This window comes from Podarcis gaigeae (genome assembly GCF_964106915.1).
Source record: "Podarcis gaigeae genome assembly, chromosome: 6".
NCBI lineage: Eukaryota > Metazoa > Chordata > Lepidosauria > Squamata > Lacertidae > Podarcis > Podarcis gaigeae.
The window spans coordinates 92,644,006-92,668,194 of NC_139682.1; the positions used below are offsets into that span (position 1 = coordinate 92,644,006).

A 24,189-nucleotide genomic window follows, 5' to 3' on the forward strand; every position below is an offset into this window, starting at 1 on the left:
TTTTCATTTTTGTAACTTCTTTGAAACTCTAATAAATATTATTATAAAGAGGACCACAAGCCCCGCCCCTCGCCTCCCTCCTCCCTCCCTCCCTCGCCTTCGCCCCGCCCGTTTCAGAAAGGGGCGGGCCTCCCTTCGGCTCCCGCTTCACGTGACTGGAGGCCTCCGCCTTCCTTCTTCCTCCAATGGGGAACCTTCCCTTCTCTCCGGCCGCGGCCCCGTGCTTGGAGAAAGAGAGGGCGGGGAGTCACGTGAGCAGAGGGAGCCTATAGCCGAGCGGGCTGGCGGCTGTTGGGCGGAAAAGAAGGGAGGCGGTGGGGGAGGGGCAGCGCCTGCCTCTGAGGGGAGAAGCAGCGGCAGCGCCGACCCTCAGCAACCGCCTCCGCCGCCGCCTGAGGGACCCGGCGGGCTGGCCTGGCCTGGCCGAGGCGCGGGACGGACGGGGCGGGCCGCTGCGAGCGGAGCCATGTCCATGGAGGACCCCTTCTTCGTGGTGAAAGGGTGAGTGGGCGCCGAGGAGGAGCAGGCCTCTCTCTCGCTCCTTCAGGCCTCGCTCTCCCCGGGGTGGTCGGCCTGCGCCCGGGAGGCTCCCGGAGACTCCGCGGCCCACACGGGGAACCAGGGCCGCAGGCGGCGCGGGGACGTGGAGAGCGCCGCTCTCGCGGTCGGATCCTGCCGCCCTGCTCCCCGCGAAGGGGCAGCTGCGAGGGGCGGACAGATTTAACTGGAAAATGATAATCAATTATAATTATCAACTGATAAATGATAATTATCAATGATAACTGATAAATCATTAATAAGCATCGTTATATTAGCTGCTACTGCTGCAATTATTCTTATTTAACAGCAGCATTAATAATAAGCATCATTATATAAACAAAAACAATTATTATTTGACAGCAGCAGCAGTAATAAGCATCAATATATAAACAAAACAATTATTATTTGACAGCAGCAGTAATAAGAAGCATCAATGTATAAACAAAAGCTATTATTTGATAACAGTAGTAATAAGAAGCATCATTATATAAACAAAACAATTATTATTTGACAACAGCAGTAATAAGAAGCATCATTATATAAACAAAAACTATTATTTCACAACAGCAGTAATAAGAAGCATCAGTATATAAACAAAAACTATTATTTCACAACAGCAGTAATAAGCATCATTATATAAACAAAACAATTATTTAACAATAGTAATAATAATAAGCATATTAACAACAATAGTTAATATTTAACAACAACAACAATAGTCACGCTGCTTCTAATGACTGGGCTGCCATATTTTGAGGGGCAAAAGAGAGGACGCATTTGCCAACTTCTACTTTAACTATGGATCCCTTTGACAACATTTTACATACCCAGGAAAGAAAAAGGACATATGGCAACTCCAATTGGTGGCCTGATCGTGCAGGACTCTTACTGTGCTGTGAGGACAGGGTGCTGGGCTTGGATGCATGTTGCCTCGGGGACTGATAGATTTAACAGATAATAATAGCAGTATTGACAGTAATAATGATGATAATGGTAATACTACTAGTAATAATAATAATGATCCTCTTCCTGATGGTTTGCTGCCTGCCTTGGTTCAGGAAGGGTTGTCCGGGTCTGGGTCCTGAGGGGGACATGGACAGCACTGTGGAAATGGCACATTTTTTAGTACCCCTCCCATTGTGCATTCATAGCCTTTTGGTTATAGCCCTCAGGAATGCACCCATCATTTTATGAGCATTTTGCTGACCCATGTGCATTTATGAGACTAAAGGCTGAAACAGGGTTGTTGATACTTGGTCATTTTTCGTGTCCATCACGTTTTTTGAAAGATCATCATGTTCAATGAATGAGATTAAAGTTTTTCGTGGTGATCTTAATTCTCATCCTATCATTAGAATATTGATTTGACGGTCACAAGAGTCTCACACATTAGCATCTGGGTTCCCCGAATTTCCAGCAAGCATATTTTTCCTTCTAGCTATGTGTAAGATGGATATAAATTGAAAAGATGACTCTACAAAGCAAATTATAAGGACAAGGTTATTCATTCTTTGAAAGCTTGACATTCAGGGGTTTAAAGGACAGAATCGAAAGTCTGTTTCAATTGAACATAAGTTGACATGCTAATGACTGCCTAGAAATGTTTGTTAAATTGGTAGGAAAATGGAGGGACACACAATTGTTTGTGACAGGAGGATGAGGATAAGTTCATGAATGGCAAACTCCCTATCTAGTGAAAATGTTGTTCTAAAAAGTTAAACATGGAAATTAGCATTGTTTAGCAATTGTGAATCTTTCCAATGTAGTTTGTCCACAGTTAGATCTGAAGTGTCATTGACCTGTTACCTGAAATGAAAGTCCTCAACCCCTCACTCACCACAACCTGCCTTTCAACTAAATTCTTTTAGATGTTTTAATTGTAATTGTTGTTAGAAAGTTTTAACTGCTTTAGTTGGTTTGTTTGTGTGTTGTTGTTGTTTTTGGTGTATCTGTTTGTCACCCTGGGATCCTTTGAGAGGAAGAGCAGGATTTAAATAAATAATTTCAACTTGCCAGATATTGGTGCATTTCACTCCTGTAGGTGATGGTTGGAAGCTTAGGTCAGAATGAATTTCCCTTCAAGTACACCTCTTAAATCCACTTTGAAAGCTTGTCTAGCATGAGCAAAGAGGCAAGAACAGTGCACAAGTTATATACTGGGAGCCATGTGGGAATAGCATTTCCAAATAGAGAACCAGATTAACAGGGACTAGAATTGATAGCCAACTACAGGTGAAATATGTTTGGCTTTTACCATTTTCAGATAAGGATTCAAGAAAGGACGTTGAAAAGTGACGTTTGTAATGTTTCTCTTCTAATTGAGGAGAGAGCATAGATATCTCTTGAGGTGTATTGAATAGTCTAAATTGACTATAATGGTAAGCTGACCAGAAAAGTCTTCAGAAAGTATGTTAGTGAAAGGCATGCTAAAGACCCAGAAACTAGTTAAGTCATCCAGGTCAGTGATTTATTTTCCTAATGCTAACAGGGCTGATTTGTACACTCTGCACATCTATTGCTTTGCATAGTATAGAGGTGGGAACGTATCTCTTTCTCCACTGCACATAGAAAGGTAGCCTTTGATAGACATAAAAGTTCAACTACCCTATCTTGCTGTCTTCCCATAGCTGTTGCAAAAAAAATAAATTCACAAATTGGAACTGCAACCACAATTATCTTCTGTAGATGGTGTATGCACACAGATTTCTCTTGCATGTGAGAAACATCAGGCTGAGTAGGTAGTATATGAACTGGCTCATATTTGTTGCATACATACACCAGTATTTTCAAGGGGAGGCATCAAATGATTTGTATTTTAATATAGGCAACTAAGAACATTGTTGTATAAGCGCAGATGCTCAGCAGATGTAAGTTGACACCTGTATATAAATAATTATGAGGCCACCTAGCAAATTTTAATGTTCTATTTTGTTCATTTTCCCTTCACTTCCAGGGAAGTTCAGAAGGCAGTGAACACTGCACAGGGGCTGTTCCAGAGATGGACAGAACTCCTGCAAGATCCATCTACCGCTACAAGAGAAGAAATAGACTGGACCACGAATGAACTGAGGAACAACCTAAGGAGCATTGAGTGGGATCTTGAAGACTTAGATGAAACTATTAATATCCTTTGGGTTTTCAGATGTATAAATACAGAAACCTACATTGCACTTACCCAGATGATTTTGGCACAAAGTTACTCAGTTCAACAAATAAGCAAGTTTTGGTACAACATGTTATCTTGGACGCGTTGCTGAAACCAGAAACTTAATTCTTCTCACACCACAAATTATTCTTTACAGTGTGCGTTCATGTTTGTTCTCCCATATGCTATCATTTAAGATAAGAAAGCATTATTAGAGGCAAAATCCTTTATTAGCTATGATATCTACTCACTCAAATGGCATCAAAATTGTTCAAATTTTAATTCTGAGTATTTTAAGTAAAAGTTTTTCAATCCAAAGGCCCTCCAAGGGGTGTACAAGAATATAATTTTCTTTTATCAAAAAACCAAATCTGTTGTTAAAAGATGACATATACGCTCAGCACATATCCTGAAAAACGTTTCTAGGATGCATTCCTCCTTTTTTTTTCTTTGTGTAGAAAAAGTAATTGATTTTCAAAGGCCGCATTAAGAATGGCTATATGTTATGTAGGAACTGTATCTCAGATATAGTTTCCTTTACTGACTATTCCCAACGCATTGTTGAAGCAAACCCTCGAAAATTCAACCTTGATGCAACAGAGCTAGGAGTAAGAAAAGCCTTCATCACAAGCACACGACAGGTGGTCAGGGTAAGGTGTTTGGCTCTCCTAAGTCTGAGGAGGCGACTGCATACAGAACAGAGAAATCACAGCTTTTTGTATCTTAAAAGTGTTGAGTACGCTTGGCTGGAGCAAGGCAGGTCATAAGGGCCACTTACAGAGCAATCCTTCTCATAAGACAGTCTAATTGTATTTAGGATTGTAGCTTTCATCTTCTAATGTTAGCTAACATTACAAACAGACTTGTACTAATAAAATGTTATACTTCAAAATAACTATCCAAGCATTGAGAAGCTCTTAACAGCTGTTATTGTGGATAGATGCCTTTTTGTTTGTTTGTTTGTTTGTTTTAGTTTTGTTAAAAAAAAACACACTGCCCAGTATACAATAGAGCAGTGTTTCCCAACCTCTGGTCTCTAGCTGTTTTTGGACTACAATTCTCATCATCCCTGACCACTGGTCTTGCTAGCTAGGGATGATGGGAGTTGTAGTCCAAAAACAGCTGGAGACCAAAGGTTGGAAAACACTGCAATAGAGCATCTTTATTTTAAAAATTAGCATGTCTAACTTATGGTAACATCAGAATAAACTTCTAATTCTTTATTTCTTTACTAAACAGGATATGAAGGATCAAATGTCGAACACTTCTGTTCAAGCACTGGCTGAAAGGAAAAACAGGCAGGTCAGTATTGCTGCTGGATTGCCTTCGGACTTGACTGCAGAATTTGTGAGATATGGCTGGGCCATTTGTATTAGGTATGAGCATTTAAAGATTGTGCATTGATCATGCTTCATATAGAAGCCCCATGTTTCAGAGCATGACTTGCAACCTTGCTCAGAAGGGTGCAACGAGCCTGCAAAATATAGGAGAACATTTTCTTCTGTCCTGCCTGTTTGAACTACCAAACTTTGTTCACACATGTTTGGGAAGGAGGAGTTTGTTTTCCTTATGTCAATCTTCCCCAATGAAGCAAATGCAGCAGTTGCCCAAAGATAATTGTAACTCTTGCTTCCCAGAAATGGCCATAGTTTGTATTTTGTAGGATAGATAGGAGTGGGTCTGAGACAGCTTATTCTCCTCTGCCACAGAGGGGGCAAGGTGATGGTAAGTCAGTCCCCAGAGTCTCTCTTGCACTTACGGACCATGATGGTGGTGGATTGAAGCCCTCTTCCTCTCCTCAGAATTTAAAACAAACAAACAGAAGACTTCAAAGGGTCATGTGAAATTCTGCCGCAACAGGAATTCTTAACCGCATCTTCTCTTGGGAGCGCTCCCCTGTGGAGCTTGTCCTATAGGGCACCTACCACAAGGCCACACTTGCCATTGAATAATTAGGAGCACATTTTAAGGCTACTGGTTGTTCCTTTGCAGTTGTGGCTTTACTTGCTCTTCTTAACGTTGGAAAAGTCAGCTTCCATAGCAATCTGCTTGAAAATCAAAAGACAGTGAAAGAGGAACAGCATGTCAGGCGCACAGCATTCAAAAGAGAAATGCCCAGACACGTTGCTTGACCCTTTTTTAAAAGTCTGGTTCTGGGAATGTGTTGTGATCTGACTGAGTTGTGAGATTTTTTTTCTTTATACGCAGAAACGGCTCACTTGTTTCCCCTTTGTTCACTGATGTGCAGGTCCTTCTGGGAGAAAGTGGAACTCATGGCTGGAGTTCTGGGGCTGACAAGTACGGCCGCTTGGATCGCGAAATGCAGTCGGTAAATTCCCACTTCATTGAGGAGCAGCAAGCACAGCAACAGGTAGAATGTTTCCTATGGACAGCTTTGTCTGGATGGATGTGTTGGCATATACGTGTGTGTGTGTGTGTGCACGCGCGCAATCAGAGACACACAACCACTGACGTTGGAGGATTTCCAGAGAAGCTTTGGCCTCAGGACTGATGTGTTCTCTAGGACACACAGGCACAACGTTTCATAGCTCATTTAAGGAACCGGGATGAAGGGGGAAGGAGTAGAGGAAAGTAGGTAACAGAGGGAAACTCCTGCAGTCCTGTAGGAGATGGATTCATGGGGTGACAGTGAATAAAAAGTGACCACTAACCTCTTCCATCTGTTCTGTTGTCTGTGCTCTGGCAACCTCTAAGTTAGATTACTGTGGTGGGTGGGGTTGTTGGGTTGCTTTTGTTTTGTTATTTATTTTGTGTTCTCATTTTGTATTTTTATGTTGTGAATCGCCTTGCGATTTTCAGGAGAGGGATGGTACACAAATTTAACAAATAAATTAAAATAAATAACATTGCTAAAGACCAAGCTTCCGGCAGAGTTATTATACACCTTGCTGAAAAACACAGCTAATTTGCACCCAGTTCAAATAAACACATATGTAAAGGTAAAGGACCCCTGACAGTTAAGTCCAGTCGCAGACGACTCTGGGGTTGTGGCGCTCATCTCACTTTACAGGCCGAGGGAGCTGGCGTTTGTCCGCAGACAGTTTTTCCAGGTCATGTGGCCAGCATGACTAAGCCGCTTCTGGCGAAACCAGAGACGCCGTTTACCTTCCCGCCTGAGCGGTATCTACTTGCACTTTGGGGCGTGCTTTCGAACTGCTAGGTTGGTAGGAGCTGGGACCGAGCAACAGGAGCTCACCCCATCACGGGGATTCAAACTGCCGACCTTCTGATTGGCAAGCCCAAGAGGCTTAGTGGTTTAGACCACAGCGCCACCCACGTCCACATATTACTGGGAGTCAAACCAGACAATGCTCAAATACAAACAAAGGAATCCAGTCTTCCTCTGAGCATGCATAGCTTCATATGAGGTATCAGTACCTTTCAGAAAAGGAGACGTTCTGGAAAGGGAGTTTGGGACATTAAACTGGGAGCAGGCTTTCTGGCTGGAAGTTCTGTATTTTTTCTTTAAAGGTAGTCCTTAGAGCTCTTAATGTTAGTTCTTAGAGCAGCCTTTCTCAGCCTTCAGATATTTAGAACTACATCTCTCATTATCCCTGACTGTTGTCTATGCTGTCTGGGGCTAATGGGAGCTGTACTCCACCTGGAAGGCTTCTCTAGATGCTCAAGAAATTAAGATTGGACTGCCAATTGCGGTTGCATATCATGAGTTTTAACTACATAAATCCCCTCCTCTTTTCTGGGTACCAGTTAATCATCGAACAGCAGGATGAACAGTTGGAGCTGGTCTCTGGCAGCATTGGTGTATTAAAGAATATGTCCCAGCGTATTGGAGGAGAGCTAGATGAACAAGCAGTGTGAGTATTTGAATATAACATGTTGCTAGCCACTGTGGAGAACAAAGCACTAGATGAGATGAGCTTTTGGTCGCATCCTCCAGGGCTTTTTTAAGTACAGTACTCGGCCAGCACCAAAAGCAATGTGAGGAATTCATTGTAGTGCTATGGCAATTATTCCGTCAGCCCAAGCATTTCAGCTTGCCAAACAGAACGATCTTTTCTCTCCTCCCCTCATGTCCTGTTTGGTGAGAGGGGGTGTTGTTTATCTTGACATCCAGCCCCAAACAAGTTTGGGGTGTCTGTGACGGGGTGGGAGGAGGAATCCCTATTGCGCCAAGTAGAAGTCCTTGCGTGGGTTTCTGCTAGCATGACTCAAATTAGTTGAATTCAGCCCCCCAAAATAGCCTAGGCCAAGATCCACCAGATTGTCTCTCATTTATCAAGAATTTTGACTTTTTTAGTCCTGTTTATTTTCCTGTGATGTGGCAGGTAGCCGGACATAAGATATATTTCTTCTGTTCGACTTGCAGTATTATATGCTAAATCTTGGAAGGCAATGTCACCTTGGCTCGTGTTTCACCTTTAACCTCAGCTTTTGATTATAATAGTGAAGTGTAGAATGAACAGTGAGAGAGACTCAACTATGTTTGGGGAGGAGGCATGTGGAGCCTCAGCAGAAGATACTGGAGCATGGGCAGGTTGGGAATGGGCATTCCTCCAGTTACTTCGGTCCCAGGTTTGGGTTTTCTGCAACTCAGTTAAAGACAAAGCAAAACAAAAAACCTTGGTGGCTCCCACCTCATAACTATTTCCCCATGTAGTTGCCAGATTTTTGCAACAAACTCTTCTCCTACACTAAGTTAAAAGCTTAGTCTGACGTATCCTCTCTTCTTGTGGTTCTAGCATGTTGGATGACTTTTCTCATGAGCTGGACAGCACTCAGACACGACTAGATAACGTTATGAAGAAACTTGCAAAAGTGTCCCATATGACCAGTGGTAAGTAGCCTGGAGTGGAAGTGGGTGATGTTAAAATGTTAAGTCATCTGTTATTGCAGGGAGCTCAACTAGGACATCACCACTCATGAGCAAGAATCATTTTAAGCTGATACAGGTAGGTGCCAGACCTTGTTTCTTCTGCTGGTGCCATCCAAGCAGACTATTTGTCCCAGACCTGTAATGGTTGGAATTCTAAGGCAGCTGGTATAGGCCTGAGCTACTCTGGAAACATCATCATCATCATCATCATCATTATCATCTGGGCGGCTTCCAACAAAAGATTAAAAATACATTAAAAACAGCAGCATAGCACTGCATTTAGAAGAAAGCAGGTGCTATATCAAATCCATTTTAGTGTATATGATGCAGCGTAATTGTTTGTTTCCAGGGACGCATGCAACATGATAGACATACTCTTCATTCACAATCTTGTGAAATGCCAACTGTTCACTATCCCTGAGTGTCTTTAGCTGGAGACTGAAGAGAAAAGGCTTTAGAAACCTGTGCTTGAAAAAAACAGAAAAAAAGAAACCTGTGCTCAGGTAGTTTGACTTGTGTGTCTACCGCTAAGGAGCTTCACAATCCTTTATATCATTTCTATTTTGTGTGTTTTACAGTTGTTGCATATTCAATAAGTAGATAGATAGATAATACTTTATTCGGCTATAAGCCCACAAGGTAAAACAAATCAATAAATAAAATAGCATTTTACATTCTAAAATATCAGTGTTCAATAAGTAAACTTCAGAGATATTTGAATGGTTTGAGGTTTCCAGCTGCTGCCTGATTCCCAGAATATGGATTTAAATTGTGTCCTGCTTTTCCTGCTGCAAGTTTTAGAAACTAGATGCAGCTCTGTTTATGTGGAAGCATTTACTTTGGGGCATTGCTTTTCCAGCTGCACCTGTAGGCACAATATGAACACAGCCTCTTGAAATTCTTACTGCAAACGTTTCCAAGATTCTCTATTTGTTCCTCTTGTTGAGGGATACTATGAGCAGCAGCTCAGCTGCCATATGCCAGGCCCTTCTGGGATCTTAGTCTTGGAAAGGGATTATGGACCAGCACCAGAGAGAAGGAGGGAATGCATTGTGAATCAGGGAGTTTGCATACCAAGGAGCCTATCGTTTCTAACACGAATTCTCCTGACATCTGATTGAACTGTTCCAAATACAGCTGTTTCTTTAAAAAGGCCTATAACAACACCATGTCTTCTCTTGCTGATGGCTTTTCTCGCCTCAGTTAGGCTCCTAGCACTGTAGCACATGGAAAGCTTCTTTCATGGCAGCAGAGAACTAATCCGTATGTGTTCTATTGCAGATCGGCGACAGTGGTGCGCAATTATCATTCTCTTTGCTATCCTGCTGGTGGTGCTTATTCTGTTTTTTGTGCTGTGATGGACTGGCACGCCGATACTTTTCCTAGCTTCCTTCTTGATGAAATAATCAGATAACTCTTTCTGCCCAGAGAGAATTCCCATCATAGAAAAAGGATGCTCTTCTGTGAATGGAACAATGGTGACATGAATCACTTGCTCTCTCATGGTTCTTCTGCCTATCCTCATCAACTTTCTTGAGGTGCAAAAATGGAAGACTAACAAATGCCCAAACTCTGCTGTCACTGGAAGCGAAGCTTTTGGGTTTGGGACATTGCTATTTTTCTGTACCCCTCTGTAAGAGAGGTGGTTCTGCCTGGAAGAAACCAATATCTGGCCCCATCTCCATCTTGTCGCAGGTATGAACCTTTTCCAGGAAGCACTCCAGACTCCTTTCTTCCGCTTGTCCAAACAGAATTCTTGGCAATGTTAAACCGGCATGTGCACTCACAGAGAGACATGTCTTGCAGGAAAGCATTCCTTCACGGGCCAGCTACACAGCACTGCCCTGCAAATAAGTGTGGGTCCTCAGTAGGAGAAAAGGGGCAGTAAATGCAGGGACTAAATTCACACTACAGGCATTTTCCATTTCTCCCCTGGAACAGGAGTTCACAGTTAACTGCCACGTGTAAAGAGCTGTGTGCTACACTGTTGAAATGCTGAATTACAAAAAAAAGTACACACCTGAGCCTTTAAAACAAAAAAAATCATGCAAGGCAGATACACGTGTGTGCGAAAACGGTGGGCCCTGAATGTTGAAAATAAACCTAAGATTAATCTTGGCACATATTGAAAGCAGGGCCATTGCTAGTCCTGTTGCTCTAATCTGGGTTGGTCATGCTGATTTCTGCATTTCATTCAGTGAGGCAGACTTGGCTCTAGCAAGTTAGTATGAATCTTGAGCAAACCTACTGTTGGAGTTTGAACTGAAACCAGACTGCAGGGTCTGACCCCCAGGCAGCTAGAGCTCGACTCCCAATTTTGAGAGCTTTAAACTCAATTTTAGTGCACTGCAAAGTGGAAACGCTTTAAAGCGTACTGTAGCTAAAATCTTGCCTTTTTTTTTTTTTTTTTGCATGAGAGAAATAGTTTTGGCTTTGAAAGTAAGCCTTCTGAAAATAGCAACTTACCAGGAGGGGTTCTGCTCCTTTTTGTTTCTGCTGCTTTTTATTAACAGCTGCCTCTAACGACTGACTGGCAGATCTAACATTTAAATAACAGTTAAAGGAGAAGAAAAATGGGTTCTGCTCGGTTAGGGCTTCATTCTGTCCTGTTACGCATTTCTTTCCTTCTTCCATCTTTTTTCTTTTTTAAACCTTTTGATGTGTGAATAATTTCAATGATGATGTCTTTGCTAAACTGACTTTTTATGGGGGATGTCTGGAAACTGGACGATAGTTTCCCCAATGATTGTACCAGATTTTGAGGGGGGGGGTTTCCATCCCCCTCATGCTTCACTCTCAAGACGGAAACCTTGATCCCCCCATGTCCTGCTGGGTGTAGTCTGCTTGCACAGCTGGGATCAGTTTAGCCCCCCCCCCTTTCATATCTTCCTGAAGCTGCTGGTTGACAGGCATGTGAAGGAGCCAGGCAGCTGCAGTTTCTGCCCCAATTCTTCTCCCCCCAAATACCTCCATGCTCTGAGCCTTTTCCCCTGGACTCTGAACCCCTGAACTCCCTTGTGTTCTGACTTGTTTACACATTTAGGGAGGGAATCAGAAGTTGAAGGAGTCAAACCTCAGCAAAGCCAAACAGCGCGCTGCCTGTCCACCAGAAGAGTGATCGCATAAAAGGAGAAGCAGAAATAGTAACCTCTGGTGAGCGGAGTTTACACTCCCCTGGAGAGAAACTGTGGCTGAAACAGCCACATTTCCTCCACTGGATGGATAAGCAGAGGCAAGCTCCTTGAGAGTCTATGGGTGTTGTTCCAGGAAAATATCATTAACAGATGACAAGCTTAAATGAAGCACTACCAGGTCCGTCCATCCCCTGCAATGCACAGCCAGAGCAGAGCAGCGGCAGTGAGCTCGGGCCTTTTTCTAGTTCATGCCAGCAGCAGGGAAGTTGAGCAGGCCTAGCTGATACCCCATGGGCCCTGAGCCCATGCCCTAGAAGCTTCTGCAAAGTGCTGGGGTTCCCTGGGAGATGTGGAGGGGTCTATAGGAACACAGCAAGCTGCCTTGGTCAGATCATTGGGCTACCTGGCTCAGTAATAAAAACACTGACTGAAGAAGAAGAGAAGAGTTTGGATTTGATATCCCGCTTTATCACTACCCGAAGGAGTCTCAAAGCGGCTAACAATCTCCTTTTCCCTTCCTCCCCCACAACAAACACTCTGTGAGGTGAGTGGGGGTGAGAGACTTCAGAGAAGTGTGACTGGCCCAAGGTCACCCAGCAGCTGCATGTGGAGGAGCAGGGAATCGAACCCATTTCACCAGATTACGAGTCCACCGCTCTGAACCACTACACCACACTGGTAGCAGCTTCCCAGTATTTCAGAGAAAGGCCTTTCGCTGCCCTTCTTAGAGACTGAATCTGGGACCTTCTGCATGCAAAGCGCCTGCTCAACTGTTGAGCTCCAGCCCCTCCCGGAGGGGTTACCTGAAGGTAGAAAGTTCATAAGCAAGCCTTTCCATCCATGAGGGTGAGATCAGGCACCTTACTCCCAGTTGTGCTCATGGTGCAGAAAACCTACTTTTATTTATTTTACCCATAAACAGAAATGGTTGAAAGCTTGACAGTTCTCTTGGCACTAAAACACAAAGCTACCATTTACTTAACAGCTGGAGATATCAGTTTAAGCCTTCAGATAAAAAGCTGGTTCAGGAATGAGAGTTGTGGCTCGTTCACATATTTCCACACTCTACGACAAACAGCTTTTAAGTTTAAGCTCTTAACTTTTGAATGGACTGCCTATACGCCACCTTTTTTATAAGAGCGTTAATACTGCAATGCTCCCTGAGCTATATATATATTCACCAAAGAGGCGAAGTATTGAACTAACAAAAGTCTGCAGCTCTGAATGCACCCCTTTCAATGGCTGACTCCTCAGTACGGCTTTAACAAAGGGGGCTTTTGTATATGTGGACAACCCTGGTGTGGCTGCCTCTTCAGAACAAGCAAAGCTTTTGTTTTGGACTACATTCCATGAAACAACTAATTTTAGACATGAGGTTAGAAGTCTTTTGGAAATTGCTTTCAGAAACAAAACAGTGCCTCTTCTCACTAGCACGAGGAAGGAAAAAGTTTCACCGTTTCAGGTGTTTCCAGCACCGTGAGTACAAGAAGTTGATCATCCACTCTAAAAGATGACAAGAGAGTACTGACCCACCCAACCCTTCCACATGAAGCTGCTATTTTTAATTTTCTGCTCAATTTTGTATGTGCCTTATTGAGAACATATAACAGTTCCTAATGGAATTAAGCCTGTCAGATAATTGAACTGAGAATGCTTTAGAAGGGGAGACATTGATTGTCCAAATTGTGCACTGAGCCACGCAGGTGTGACCAGGGAGAAGAGTTACTGGGCTTCCGAGAGAGAATTTTAAAATGTCAGGATCTTGTAACCTCTGGACCTGCCTGCTGCCTACCAGGCTCCCCTTTGTCTGCCCTGGGGGCGATTGGCTCACTATGACACTGCAGAGATGTCCTTTCATTGTTTTAAGATTAGTTCAGGAAAAGCACTCCTCTGCTCTTCACAGTTTGGAAACGCCTGAAGCCTTGGTTCCTATCAAGCAGGTACATTCCAGGTGGTTCGAGCAACTCAGTCGCTCAGATTTTGCTGACATGCTTGGGCACAGCCAGCGGGCTGCGTGTGACAACAAGCCATCAGTGGACAGACAGCTGCCTCCTTGGTGTCCCTCCCCCCCTTTTTCTGACGCTGTCATCTTTACTCATCCAAAACACTGCTCCATTGTTCACTTATTTTAGATGTATCCAGGCACTCCAGCAGCCATAGCCCTATATGCAAACTACAAATGGGCAGCAGCTGCTACTTATTTTGGGGTGGGGGGGGTTGGTTCCTTTGGCTCACCTCCCTGATAGCTGCAGAGCAAACATGTTCACAGCCATACTGGAGAACACTCACATTGTTTCGTGGTGAAACATGTTGAATGCTGCTTAAGTCAAATTGCTATTTTCCCATCGGCTGTTTTTTGTTAATCACTTTATCAAGGCCTTGAAAAATGGGGCGGGGGGGGAGGAGAGCAGAGCTCAGCCTATACTGGTCAATGGAAACAGACCAGAAGTCAGTTATGGGTGGGGCGGGTATAGGGAGGAGAGGAAAGGAGAATTCTGTCCCTCTGCCAGGCTCTGGGTGCAGCTCCACCTACATGGGAATGGCACTTGAAAGGCAAGACAGCACAGACTAAAGGAGCGTGTGCCATTTAGGATGACGACGAGCTGCAATGGAGGAAAGGCTTTGTGTATTTTCAGAGGTCATCTAAAGGAGGAAGTATGGCAGGTGCAGCTTTAGCGCCTTCCAAAATTTCCCCAGGAGCTGGTGTTACCATGGCCAACAGCGTGAGCAGCAAATTGGGAAGTCTCCAGTGCAGAACTTGCCCTCAGCCTGGAGGTGCCCTCAAGTAAGCCATAGTCTTGGCCAGACTCCTGCCTTCCAGAGTTTGGAAGCTGTAAAGAAAGGAACTCTTCTTCCTCCCCACCCGCCTTACCTAGCGTTGCGGGCTTGAATCTTCCTTTTTCTCTCTAAAGAAGGGAGTTCCACTATTTATACGTTTTTAAGAAGTGGTGTTTTAATCTATTTCCTGTGCAGGTTTTCTGGGAGTAGAGTATTTGGGCATTCATGCACCATTCCATTTAACCATTCTGTAGAAAATTTAATTGGGCATGGTGCTTACAGATGTGCTTTTGCACCTAGCTTTTGTTACCACTCGGACTGAATAACTTACTTTGGGCCTGCTATAAAAGGGATAAACCAACCACAAAGGGGGTGGGGGCGAAACAGCCATTTTGCTTGCAGCAAGATACAAATAAAAAAAGAATGTGTGTGTCTCTTCTGTTTGAAGGTGGGCTCTCGGCACCAAAGATGGTGCTATATAAAGAAATAATCTTTGACGATTGCCTGTCTGCATTGCTTGGGTATCGGGTTCTGAAATTGGTTAGCAGGGAATTCAAACACGGAAAAACATTTGCAGATAACCTTTAAAATGCACTGTGAAGATAATCTGTGGCCAACATTTCTAGTGAGGAAAACCTGTGGGTGGCAAGATAATAACAGGACCGTAGTATAAATTCTCAGGTGAAAACATCCAGGCAGGGGGACTGAGTTTAGCAGTTACAGCTAAATTAAATAGTGCAATCCTGAAATGTCGTCGCCTGCTGTTTCCTGTTCTTGCTGTTGGAATCATGTGATATGTGTGTTTGTATATATATGTATATCTAAAAGATCTTGCCGCAGTATTAAAAGAAGATGATTGACTTACCACCTGTAGACTTTCAATTGTGTTTCAGCTGGTGGCAGTTTTAAAGTTGTTGAGATTTATTTTTTAAATTCATTTTGTCTCAAGTCTAAGCACTTAACAGGGCAGATGTCAAACATTCATACTGGCTCTGTTGATACCCATGCTTCATAGACTCACGGAAGCATAGAATTATAGAGTTGGAAGGGACCCTCAAAGACATCTCGTCCAACTCTCTGCAATGCAGGAATCTCAACTAAAGCATCCATGGCTTGGCAGAAGGATTCACATCCAGACATTTGCGGGTAGTACATTTCAGCATTCACCTTCCCGTGTCATTTTGAAGCCACCAGCTTTTGTAGTTACCTTTGCCCCCTAAGGACACCTTCCATTTGCCTCCCCTGCATGCATTAGAAGTGAACCCAAGGACACAGTACCCACAGAGCTGCAATTGACCTACAGAAACGTATGCCTCTCTATCGGAATAACAACCAAGTCTCTTGAGTAAGGCAGGGCTAGTCTGGTTGACCAATGAGCTGGAACTACCGCTGGAGAGAAGAAGCTGTGAGTAAATATTTGGGGTGCTGCTGCTGCTGAAGGGAGTTCAGCCCCTAGGAAATGGCGCCTATGATCTGGGATAGCTTAGCTGGTAGCGCATGAGACTTAATCTCAGGGTTATGGGCTCGAGCCCTGTTGGCAAAAAATTCCTGCATTGCAGTGGGCTGGACTAGATGACCCCAGTGGTCCTTCAAACTCTAAAATTCTATAATTCCATAATCCAGGGAATCTTTCCCAATCCCGCCCACATTCCCCATTTTTATTTCCAAGTGACACTCCTGCAGACCTCGGTGCTCACCTGTGCTTTCCCTTCTTGGGCTCCCCTTTGGACTCCATCCCTGTTTGCCCTCAACCACCTGAGTTCACTATCAGAGGGAAGGATATACCCAAGAGGCAGCCTCTCAAACCTTCCCACCCTTCAGGGACAACTGAAAGAGGGGCAGCCCTGTCCTCGCATCCCCCAGAATTTCCTCAGAGGGCGGTTGCAAACAGCCACCCGCTCTCCAGGGCGGCAGGAGACAAAAGCAAGATGCCATTCAAACGAAGAGGAGTGGGAGGCCGAAGAGGAGTGGGAGGCCGTTTTGTTCTAGTTCACAGGCTCCTTCCTCCGAAGAAAAGCGCCACAAGAAGCCGAGAGCTCTTCCCTCCTCCTCCTCCTCCTCCTCCTCCTCCTCTTCAGGGAACAGCCAGCCAGGCAATCTGTCCAGACACCCTGGAGTCATTAGCATTGGAATATGCGCTTCTGAAGGCAAACTGAGAACAAAAAAGCTGAAGTTACTCATCCAGGGAGCAGGAGCAGCCCTGGAAAGAAGGGGGGGGCAGTGAGAGGCAGCTGGAAGAGCCGAGGCAAAGCTGGAACCGGGCAGGTGGCTTCTTGGCTTGGCTGCCAGCCCAGAAATGTTTGGCACAGAGCCTTGTTTGCTCCTGCGCCCTCCTGATCTCTGCTGTGTGTCAATGGAAGCCGTGGGCAATTGGAGCAAGGCTCCCCTCCCTCCTTCCTTCCCTGCTGTCAAGCCCTGGCTGGCTGTGGAAAAAGCCAGCAAAAGCAGGAAGCCTTCCAGGAAAGAGGGAGCAGCACCTCTGGTGGGGGGCCAGCCATGTGATGCGCTGTGGGAAATAGGGCAGTGGGGCAGGGCGGTGGGGAGGACTCAGGGGGCCTCTTGCTGCTGGGGGAGCAGCAGCCCTGATCCCCTCGCCCGCCCTGGTGGCAGGGCAAACGGACAGAAATCTCTTGCAGCCTTTTGTCTCGCTAGCAAAAGCTCATCCCAAATGACAGTGTCATCCTCTGCCCAGAACTTATTTTTTTATTTCATTTATTTACAAGTCTGTATCCCACCTTTCCTTTCAGGAGCCTGAGGTGGTGTATAGGGCTCCTTCCCTTTCTTTATATTGTCACAGATCTAGGGGCAAGTTACTCAGAGCCACTGTTCACTCTTCGTTCTCTTGGATGCTGGCAGTTCTGTTTATCTCCGCTTTAAAAAACGCACACACACAGTCTCTTGGCACACAAAACGGGGGGGGGGGGCAGTCGTAGCAGAGCACTTGAAAAAATTTTCTTTTAAAAGGACTTGCCCATTGCCACTATAGGCATACATTGTGGGCTGAAAGATACCAAAGGAAGGGACTTTCACAAGCTTATTGGGGCTGCAGCAATTTTCCTTCTTAGCATATTGAAAAAGGAACACGACAAGGTTGCCCTATCTCTCCTTTGTTATTCATTTCGGTCCTGGAGGTGCTCTTGAATATGATGAGAGGGGACTGGTTGGTTGAAGGAATTCAGGTCGGAGCGAAACAGTATAAACTTAAAGCTTTTGCAGATGACCTGGTTTTGACCCTACAGGACCCAGAATCTAGTACAACTGATTCATGAGTTTGGTCGGGTGGCGGGATTTAAACTAAACAAGCAAAAAACTAAAGTATTGGGGGGAAAATTGACATCTTCAGAATCAGAAAGGTTTCAGAAAGAGACAGAGTTAAATGTGGTTAAAAAAGTAAGATACCTAGGGGTAAACATAACAGCCAAGAATCTGAGCTTATTTAAGGATAATTATGAAAAGTGTTGGTCAGAAATTAAAAGGGATCTAGAAGGGTGGTCAAGATTGAAACTTTCCTTGTCGGGCCGAATTGCTGCTATAAAGATGAATGTATTGCCAAAAATGCTGTTTTTGTTCCAAACTTTACAGATTGTGGATAAAGTGGAGTGTTTTGGGAGGTGGCAAAGAGATATTTCCAAATTTGTCTGGCAGGGCAAAAAGCCCAGAATTAAGTTTAAGATATTAACTGATGCTAAAGAAAGAGGGGGCTTTGCCCTGCCAGACTTAAGGCTGTATTATGAATCAGCAGCTTTTTGCTGGTTGAAAGATTGGCTGCTTCTTGAAAACACTGATGTTTTGGATCTGGAAGGTTTTAACAATGCTTATGGATGGCATGCATATTTGTGGTATGACAAGGTTAAAAGTCATAAGGCTTTCAAGAACCATCTTGTCAGAAAAGCACTGTTTAATGTCTGGACAAAATATAAAGACTTATTGGAAAACAAGACCCCAAGGTGGTTATCACCAATGGAAACTAAGGCTTGGAAAAGACTCAATATGGAGGCCAAATGGCCGAAATATTGGGAAATATTAGAAAAAGATGGAGATAATTGGAGGCTGCAGAGTTTGGAGAAGTTAAAAGATAAAGTGCGAGATTGGTTACATTATGCTCAGATTAAAGAGGTTTTTAAGTTGGACAAAAAGATAGGATTTCAGGTGGAAAAATCGAAGTTGGAAACAGAATTGTTAGAACCTAAGACTAAGGTACTTTCAGGAATGTATAACTTGCTGTTAAAATGGAATACACAAGATGAAACAGTCAAATCAGCTATGATAAAATGGGCACAGGACATTGGGTATAATATCATGTTTGCTGACTGGGAAAGGTTATGGACCACCGGTCTGAAGTTCACGGCATGTAATGCCTTGAAAGAAAATATTATGAAAATGATATATAGGTGGTACATGACTCCAGTCAAGCTTGCAAAAATATATCATCTGTCGGACAATAAATGTTGGAAATGTAAAGAAACTGAGGGAACGTTCTTTCACCTCTGGTGGACATGCCCTAGAGTTAAGGCTTTCTGGGAAATGATATATAATGAGTTGAAAAAGGTATTTAAGTATACCTTCCCTAAGAAACCAGAGGCCTTTCTTTTGGGCATTGTTGGCCAGAGGGTGTTAAAGAAGGACCGAACATTCTTTATGTATGCAACAACAGCAGCAAGGATACTTGTCGCCAAGTATTGGAAAACCCAAGATTTGCCCACACTGGAAGAATGGCAGATGCAACTGATAGACTATATGGAATTAGCAGAAATGACTGGCAGAATCCGAGACCTGGGAGAGGAAGCAGTGGAAGAGGACTGGAAGAAATTTAAGGACTATTTACAAAAACATTGCAAATTGTATGAGTGTTAAGAAAGATGCAAGATTGTAAATAACATGGCACCACTAAGCTAGTTGAAAGGAATATGATGACAAGTGAAATTTAAGAAAAGATAAATTTTGGATAAATATTATGTCAAAATTAAGTTTTTTAAGGTCTGGATAAAAGTATCTAAAATTAGGGACACAATATTGGAGAATTATAAAATAAGAATTGAAACAGGGTGATAAATTGCTGGTTAAAGTTTTATAAACCAGGAACGAGAGATGTGAGGAAGTCCAAAAAAAGTGAAGAAAATATGGCTATTATAAGATGTGTTTTTTCTTTTTTGTTGTTATTTTGTTTTTTCTTCTTTATTGTATTAAGAAAATCTTTAATAAATATTTTATTAAAAAAAAAGAGCATATATGTCGTGCAGCTGTAAAACACTGCAAACGCTGAGAAAAATTTGAGCTTACTCTGACACGGAGACCACGCATGGCTGCCAAAGCAAGTGGAAATTGTCCATTAAGCGAGTCCAGACCCATTTGGAAAGAACCAATCACATGTAGCAGTTCTCAAACGCTGTTGCTAGTGTGCTGCAAAAAAATTATAAAGCTTCCAAACGCCCATCCCAAAAGAGGTGGCCTGCTGAATTTCTGAGAATGATTCACTGATTTTGGGAAGGAGCTGCCCACTGTCTCTCTGCATGTGTCACTGCTTCGAATCATGCATGCCCAGACCATGCAGAAACAGCAGAATGGGCATCTTGAGGGTAGGTGTTGGGGCGGGTGCAAGCTCGTAGCTCACCCTTACATCGTTAGTACAAAAATATATCCAAAGACATCTTAAAGGCCTCTGATAATCAGCCCATTTGGCTCCCAATCAAAGGACAGCCTCCATCCATGTTGGAAAGGCAGCAAGACTGGCAGTCATTATAACCCACCGGCAGAGGAAGAATGAACAACCATGGGTCATCTCATTTAGAAATGAACAGTGATGTCCTCTTTGCCTAGACACTATTTGCTTGGTTGCTTTTGCAACTAAGTAGAGGCCACTGGGGCCTCAAATTTCAGCAGCACCTTGCACAATGCCCAAATTCTCTTGTGCTCCATTTTAAATCATAGTTGCGGCCGAAACGATCATACTCGCCAAAATCTGCTCCTCAGCTGTCAAGTGCTCACCCTTGAATCTGCTGATAGCAATAAAGCGCCATGTGCTCTAAAGGATGCACATGTGCACTGGATTGCGTGTGCGCATGAGAGATAATTTACAGAGGGTGATTTGCCATAGGAGAGAGTCTCAGTGTAAGGTTTGGTTCCAGCAGTGCTGTAACGGGGGGTGGGGGTGGCTAGCCAAGGTTGTTTGCCCCTGGGCAAAGCCTCCAGAGGGGTGCCATTGAGGCTGTGTGTGCACAAATGTGCATTGGGTGTGTGTGTGTCGGACTGGGTCTTTGACCTACATGAAATAAAGCCTAGTTTCACCCCTGGGTTCCAGTGTGGGTGAATCCTTTTCTCTCCCCCCGCCTTGCCATAAGTAATTTAAGGCCCTGCTGGCTCCAGAGAAAAGCAGCTGGCTTTGGGGTACCTTTGGCATAGGAATGCTTTGCAGAAGTAGGAGGTGCAACTCCCAGGAGCCTTGCTGGGTCCAGGCAGGGAATCCATTGACTAAAGCATGGGTAGGCAAACTAAGGCCCGGGGGCTGGATCCGGCCCAATCGCCTTCAAAATCCAGCCCGCGGACGGTCGGGGAATCAGCGTGTTTTTACATGAGTAGAATGTGTCCTTTTATTAAAATGCATCTCTGGGTTATTTGTGGGGCATAGGAATTCATTCATCTCCCCCCCCCAAAAAAAAAATACAGTGCGGCCCCCCACAAGGTCTGAGGGACAGTGGACTGGCCCCCTGCTGAAAAAGTTTGCTGACCCCTGGACTAAAGAGTCACTGGAACACAATCTTGGTTCTCAGGTCAAGTCCCTTTCAGACCTAAGAATTAGGAGCCAAATCATTTCTTGGATTTGGGTGGGACTCTTGCAAGAATCACTGCAATGCAACGGGTAGTTTTCCAAAAATTGTTTTCCTATATGCCATTGTTTTAACTGCTTACATTTGTTCAGGGAAGTTTTCAATGGTTGATGTTTTATTGTGTTTTTAATATTTTGTAGGGAGCCACCCAGAGTGGCTGGGGCAACTCAGTTAGATGGGCAGCATATAACTAGGGTTGCCATGTGTCCTCCTTTTCCAGGACACGTACTCTTTTTCAAGGGGAAATTTTCTGTCCAGGTGGATTTTTAAAATTTGCCAAAATGTCTCTGGCTATACTTTCTGGATGAGACATGGACATAACTGGCGGCTGTAGAATTGCTTTCCTCTTCTCTTCTCTTCTCTTCTCTTCTCTTCTCTTCTCTTCTCTTCTCTTCTCTTCTCCTGCTCCCCTCAGCAATATATCACAGCTTCTATAGCATACATATAGAAGCGACCCCGACCGTTAGGTCCAGTCGCGAACGACTCTGCAGTTGCAGCACTCATCTTACTTTACTGGCTGAGGGAGCCGGCGTACAGCTTCCGGGTCATGTGGCCAGCATGACTAAGCCACTTCTGGTGAACCAGAGCAGTGCATGGAAACACCGTTTACCTTCCCGCTGGAGCAGTACCTATTTATGTACTTGCACTTTGAGGTGCTTTCAAACTGCTAGGTTGGCAAGAGCTGGGACTGAGCAACAGGAGCTCACCCCGTCATGGGGATTCGAACCACCGACCTTCCAATTGGCAAGCCCTAGGCTACGTAGTTTAACCCATAGCGCCACCTGCGTCCCTATACATATAGTAGGGGTATTTAAAATGAGAGTCGTCATAGCGGCCTCTTTTTTGCTCTTCAAAATATGGCAACCCTAAAATAAATAATAATAATATTAATATTATTAGTGTTACTATTGCAAATTGCTTCAGGGTGCCGCATGGGAAGTGATTCATAAATTAAATGACTGAATGAATAGCACCTGTGCATCTGTGTGATCTGTAGTGAGACAGCACTCTGCCAGGGCTTCAGATCGTAACCCAAAACATCCATAGAATCATAGAATCATAGAGTTGGAAGAGACCACAAGGGCCATCGAGTCCAACCCCCTGCCAAGCAGGAAACACCATCAGAGCACTCCTGACATATGGTTGTCAAGCCTCTGCTTAAAGACCTCCAAAGAAGGAGACTCCACCACACTCCTTGGCAGCAAATTCCACTGTCGAACAGCTCTTACTGTCAGGAAGTTCTTCCTAATGTTTAGGTGGAATCTTCTTTCTTGTAGTTTGGATCCATTGCTCCGTGTCCGCTTCTCTGGAGCAGCAGAAAACAACCTTTCTCCCTCCTCTATGTGACATCCTTTTATATATTTGAACATGGCTATCATATCACCCCTTAACCTCCTCTTCTCCAGGCTAAACATGCCCAGCTCCCTTAGCCGTTCCTCATAAGGCATCATTTCCAGGCCTTTGACCATTTGGGTTGCCCTCCTCTGGACACGTTCCAGTTTGTCAGTGTCCTTCTTGAACTGTGGTGCCCAGAACTGGACACAGTACTCCAGGTGAGGTCTGACCAGAGCAGAATACAGTGGCACTATTACTTCCCTTGATCTAGATGCTATACTCCTATTGATGCAGCCCAGAATTGCATTGGCTTTTTTAGCTGCCGCGTCACACTGTTGGCTCATGTCAAGTTTGTGGTCAACCAAGACTCCTAGATCCTTTTCACATGTACTGCTCTCAAGCCAGGTGTCACCCATCTTGTATTTGTGCCTCTCATTTTTTTTGCCCAAGTGCAATACTTTACATTTCTCCCTGTTAAAATTCATCTTGTTTGTTTTGGCCCAGTTCTCTAATCTGTCAAGGTCGTTTTGAAGTGTGATCCTGTCCTCTGGGGTGTTAGCCACCCCTCCCAGTTTGGTGTCATCTGCAAATTTGACCAGGATGCCCTTGAGTCCATCATCCAAGTCGTTGATAAAGATGTTGAATAAGACCGGGCCCAAGACAGAACCCTGTGGCCAAACAAAACGCTTCTAGCATCTGTTAGCAAAAACCTAAGGAAAAGGCAAACGGGGGGTTAATATTGGGCTGCCGTCGTGGTCCTTTTTCAGGAAAGAAGCTTCTGGAAGCCCGGCTGTCCACCTGGCAGCAGCATCCTTATCTGGTGATCTCTTGCCTGCTTCAGCGAACAATTAACATTTCAGTCGAAGGGCAAGACTGCTCAATATTGCCATTTGTCAGACAAAGGGGAGACCTAGCAAAGCCTGCAGTGGTGGGAATAGTCATTTGTTTTCCAATACACGACTAAGGGTCTCGTCCAAACTTCTTTTTGTGTACAAGCGGGGTTTTTTACCCTTTGCCCTGGGGAAAGCACTGGGACAAAGAAACCATATTCACACAGAGCTGCATGAGCCCTAAGTGGGCTCACTAATAAAACTGTGCCACAAGAACTATAGGTGCTCTTTTATGAGTCGGTGTAGTGCAACGATGAGGATTATCTATGACTGGAAAGATTTAGGTTCAAATCCCACTCCCTCTTGGGCCAACCAATATCTCTCAGTTTAACTTAATGACATTTGTCTGTTGAGGGTTACAATTGCAAGGAAGGAGGAACAAGAACCATGCAACGCCACCGTCAGCTCCTCGGAGGAAAAGCCAGGAAATAAACTGCAAATCTTCGACTCTTGACAGTGGCTTACCTGCTCAAAATGATCTGTTGGTACTGAACAGCTAAGCCCAGAGTTCATCTTGAAAGAACTACACTGGCTCCCAGTACGTTTCTGAGCACAATTCAAAGTGTTGGTGTTGACCTTTAAAGCCCTAAACGGCCTCGGTCCAGTATACCTGAAGGAGCGTCTCCACCCCCATCATTCAGCCCAGACACTGAGTTCCAGCGCCGAGGGCCTTCTGGCGGTTCCCTCA

The 24,189-nt window shown here is 44.3% G+C and overlaps 1 protein-coding gene across 4 annotated transcripts in view; it reads left to right on the plus strand.

The window, feature by feature from the left end:
- The first annotated feature begins 295 nt into the window (after positions 1 to 295).
- The window catches only part of STX6 (syntaxin 6), a 37,057-nt gene continuing 13,163 nt past the window's right edge, over positions 296 to 24,189 (plus strand). The window contains exons 1-8 of one of the 4 annotated variants that reach the window (XM_083743997.1): positions 296 to 501; positions 3,494 to 3,663; positions 4,241 to 4,335; positions 4,925 to 4,987; positions 5,934 to 6,056; positions 7,415 to 7,521; positions 8,407 to 8,501; positions 23,856 to 24,016. In XM_083743997.1, the coding sequence (XP_083600123.1) occupies positions 467 to 501; positions 3,494 to 3,663; positions 4,241 to 4,335; positions 4,925 to 4,987; positions 5,934 to 6,056; positions 7,415 to 7,521; positions 8,407 to 8,501; positions 23,856 to 24,001 (834 nt within the window). In that variant the 5' untranslated portion in view covers positions 296 to 466 and the 3' untranslated portion in view covers positions 24,002 to 24,016. Of the gene's footprint in view, positions 502 to 3,493; positions 3,664 to 4,240; positions 4,336 to 4,924; positions 4,988 to 5,933; positions 6,057 to 7,414; positions 7,522 to 8,406; positions 8,502 to 8,889; positions 9,111 to 9,821; positions 15,318 to 23,855; positions 24,017 to 24,189 lie in introns of those variants that run through there. The other 3 variants (XM_083743999.1, XM_083744000.1, XM_083743998.1) reach the window with 3 other exon arrangements.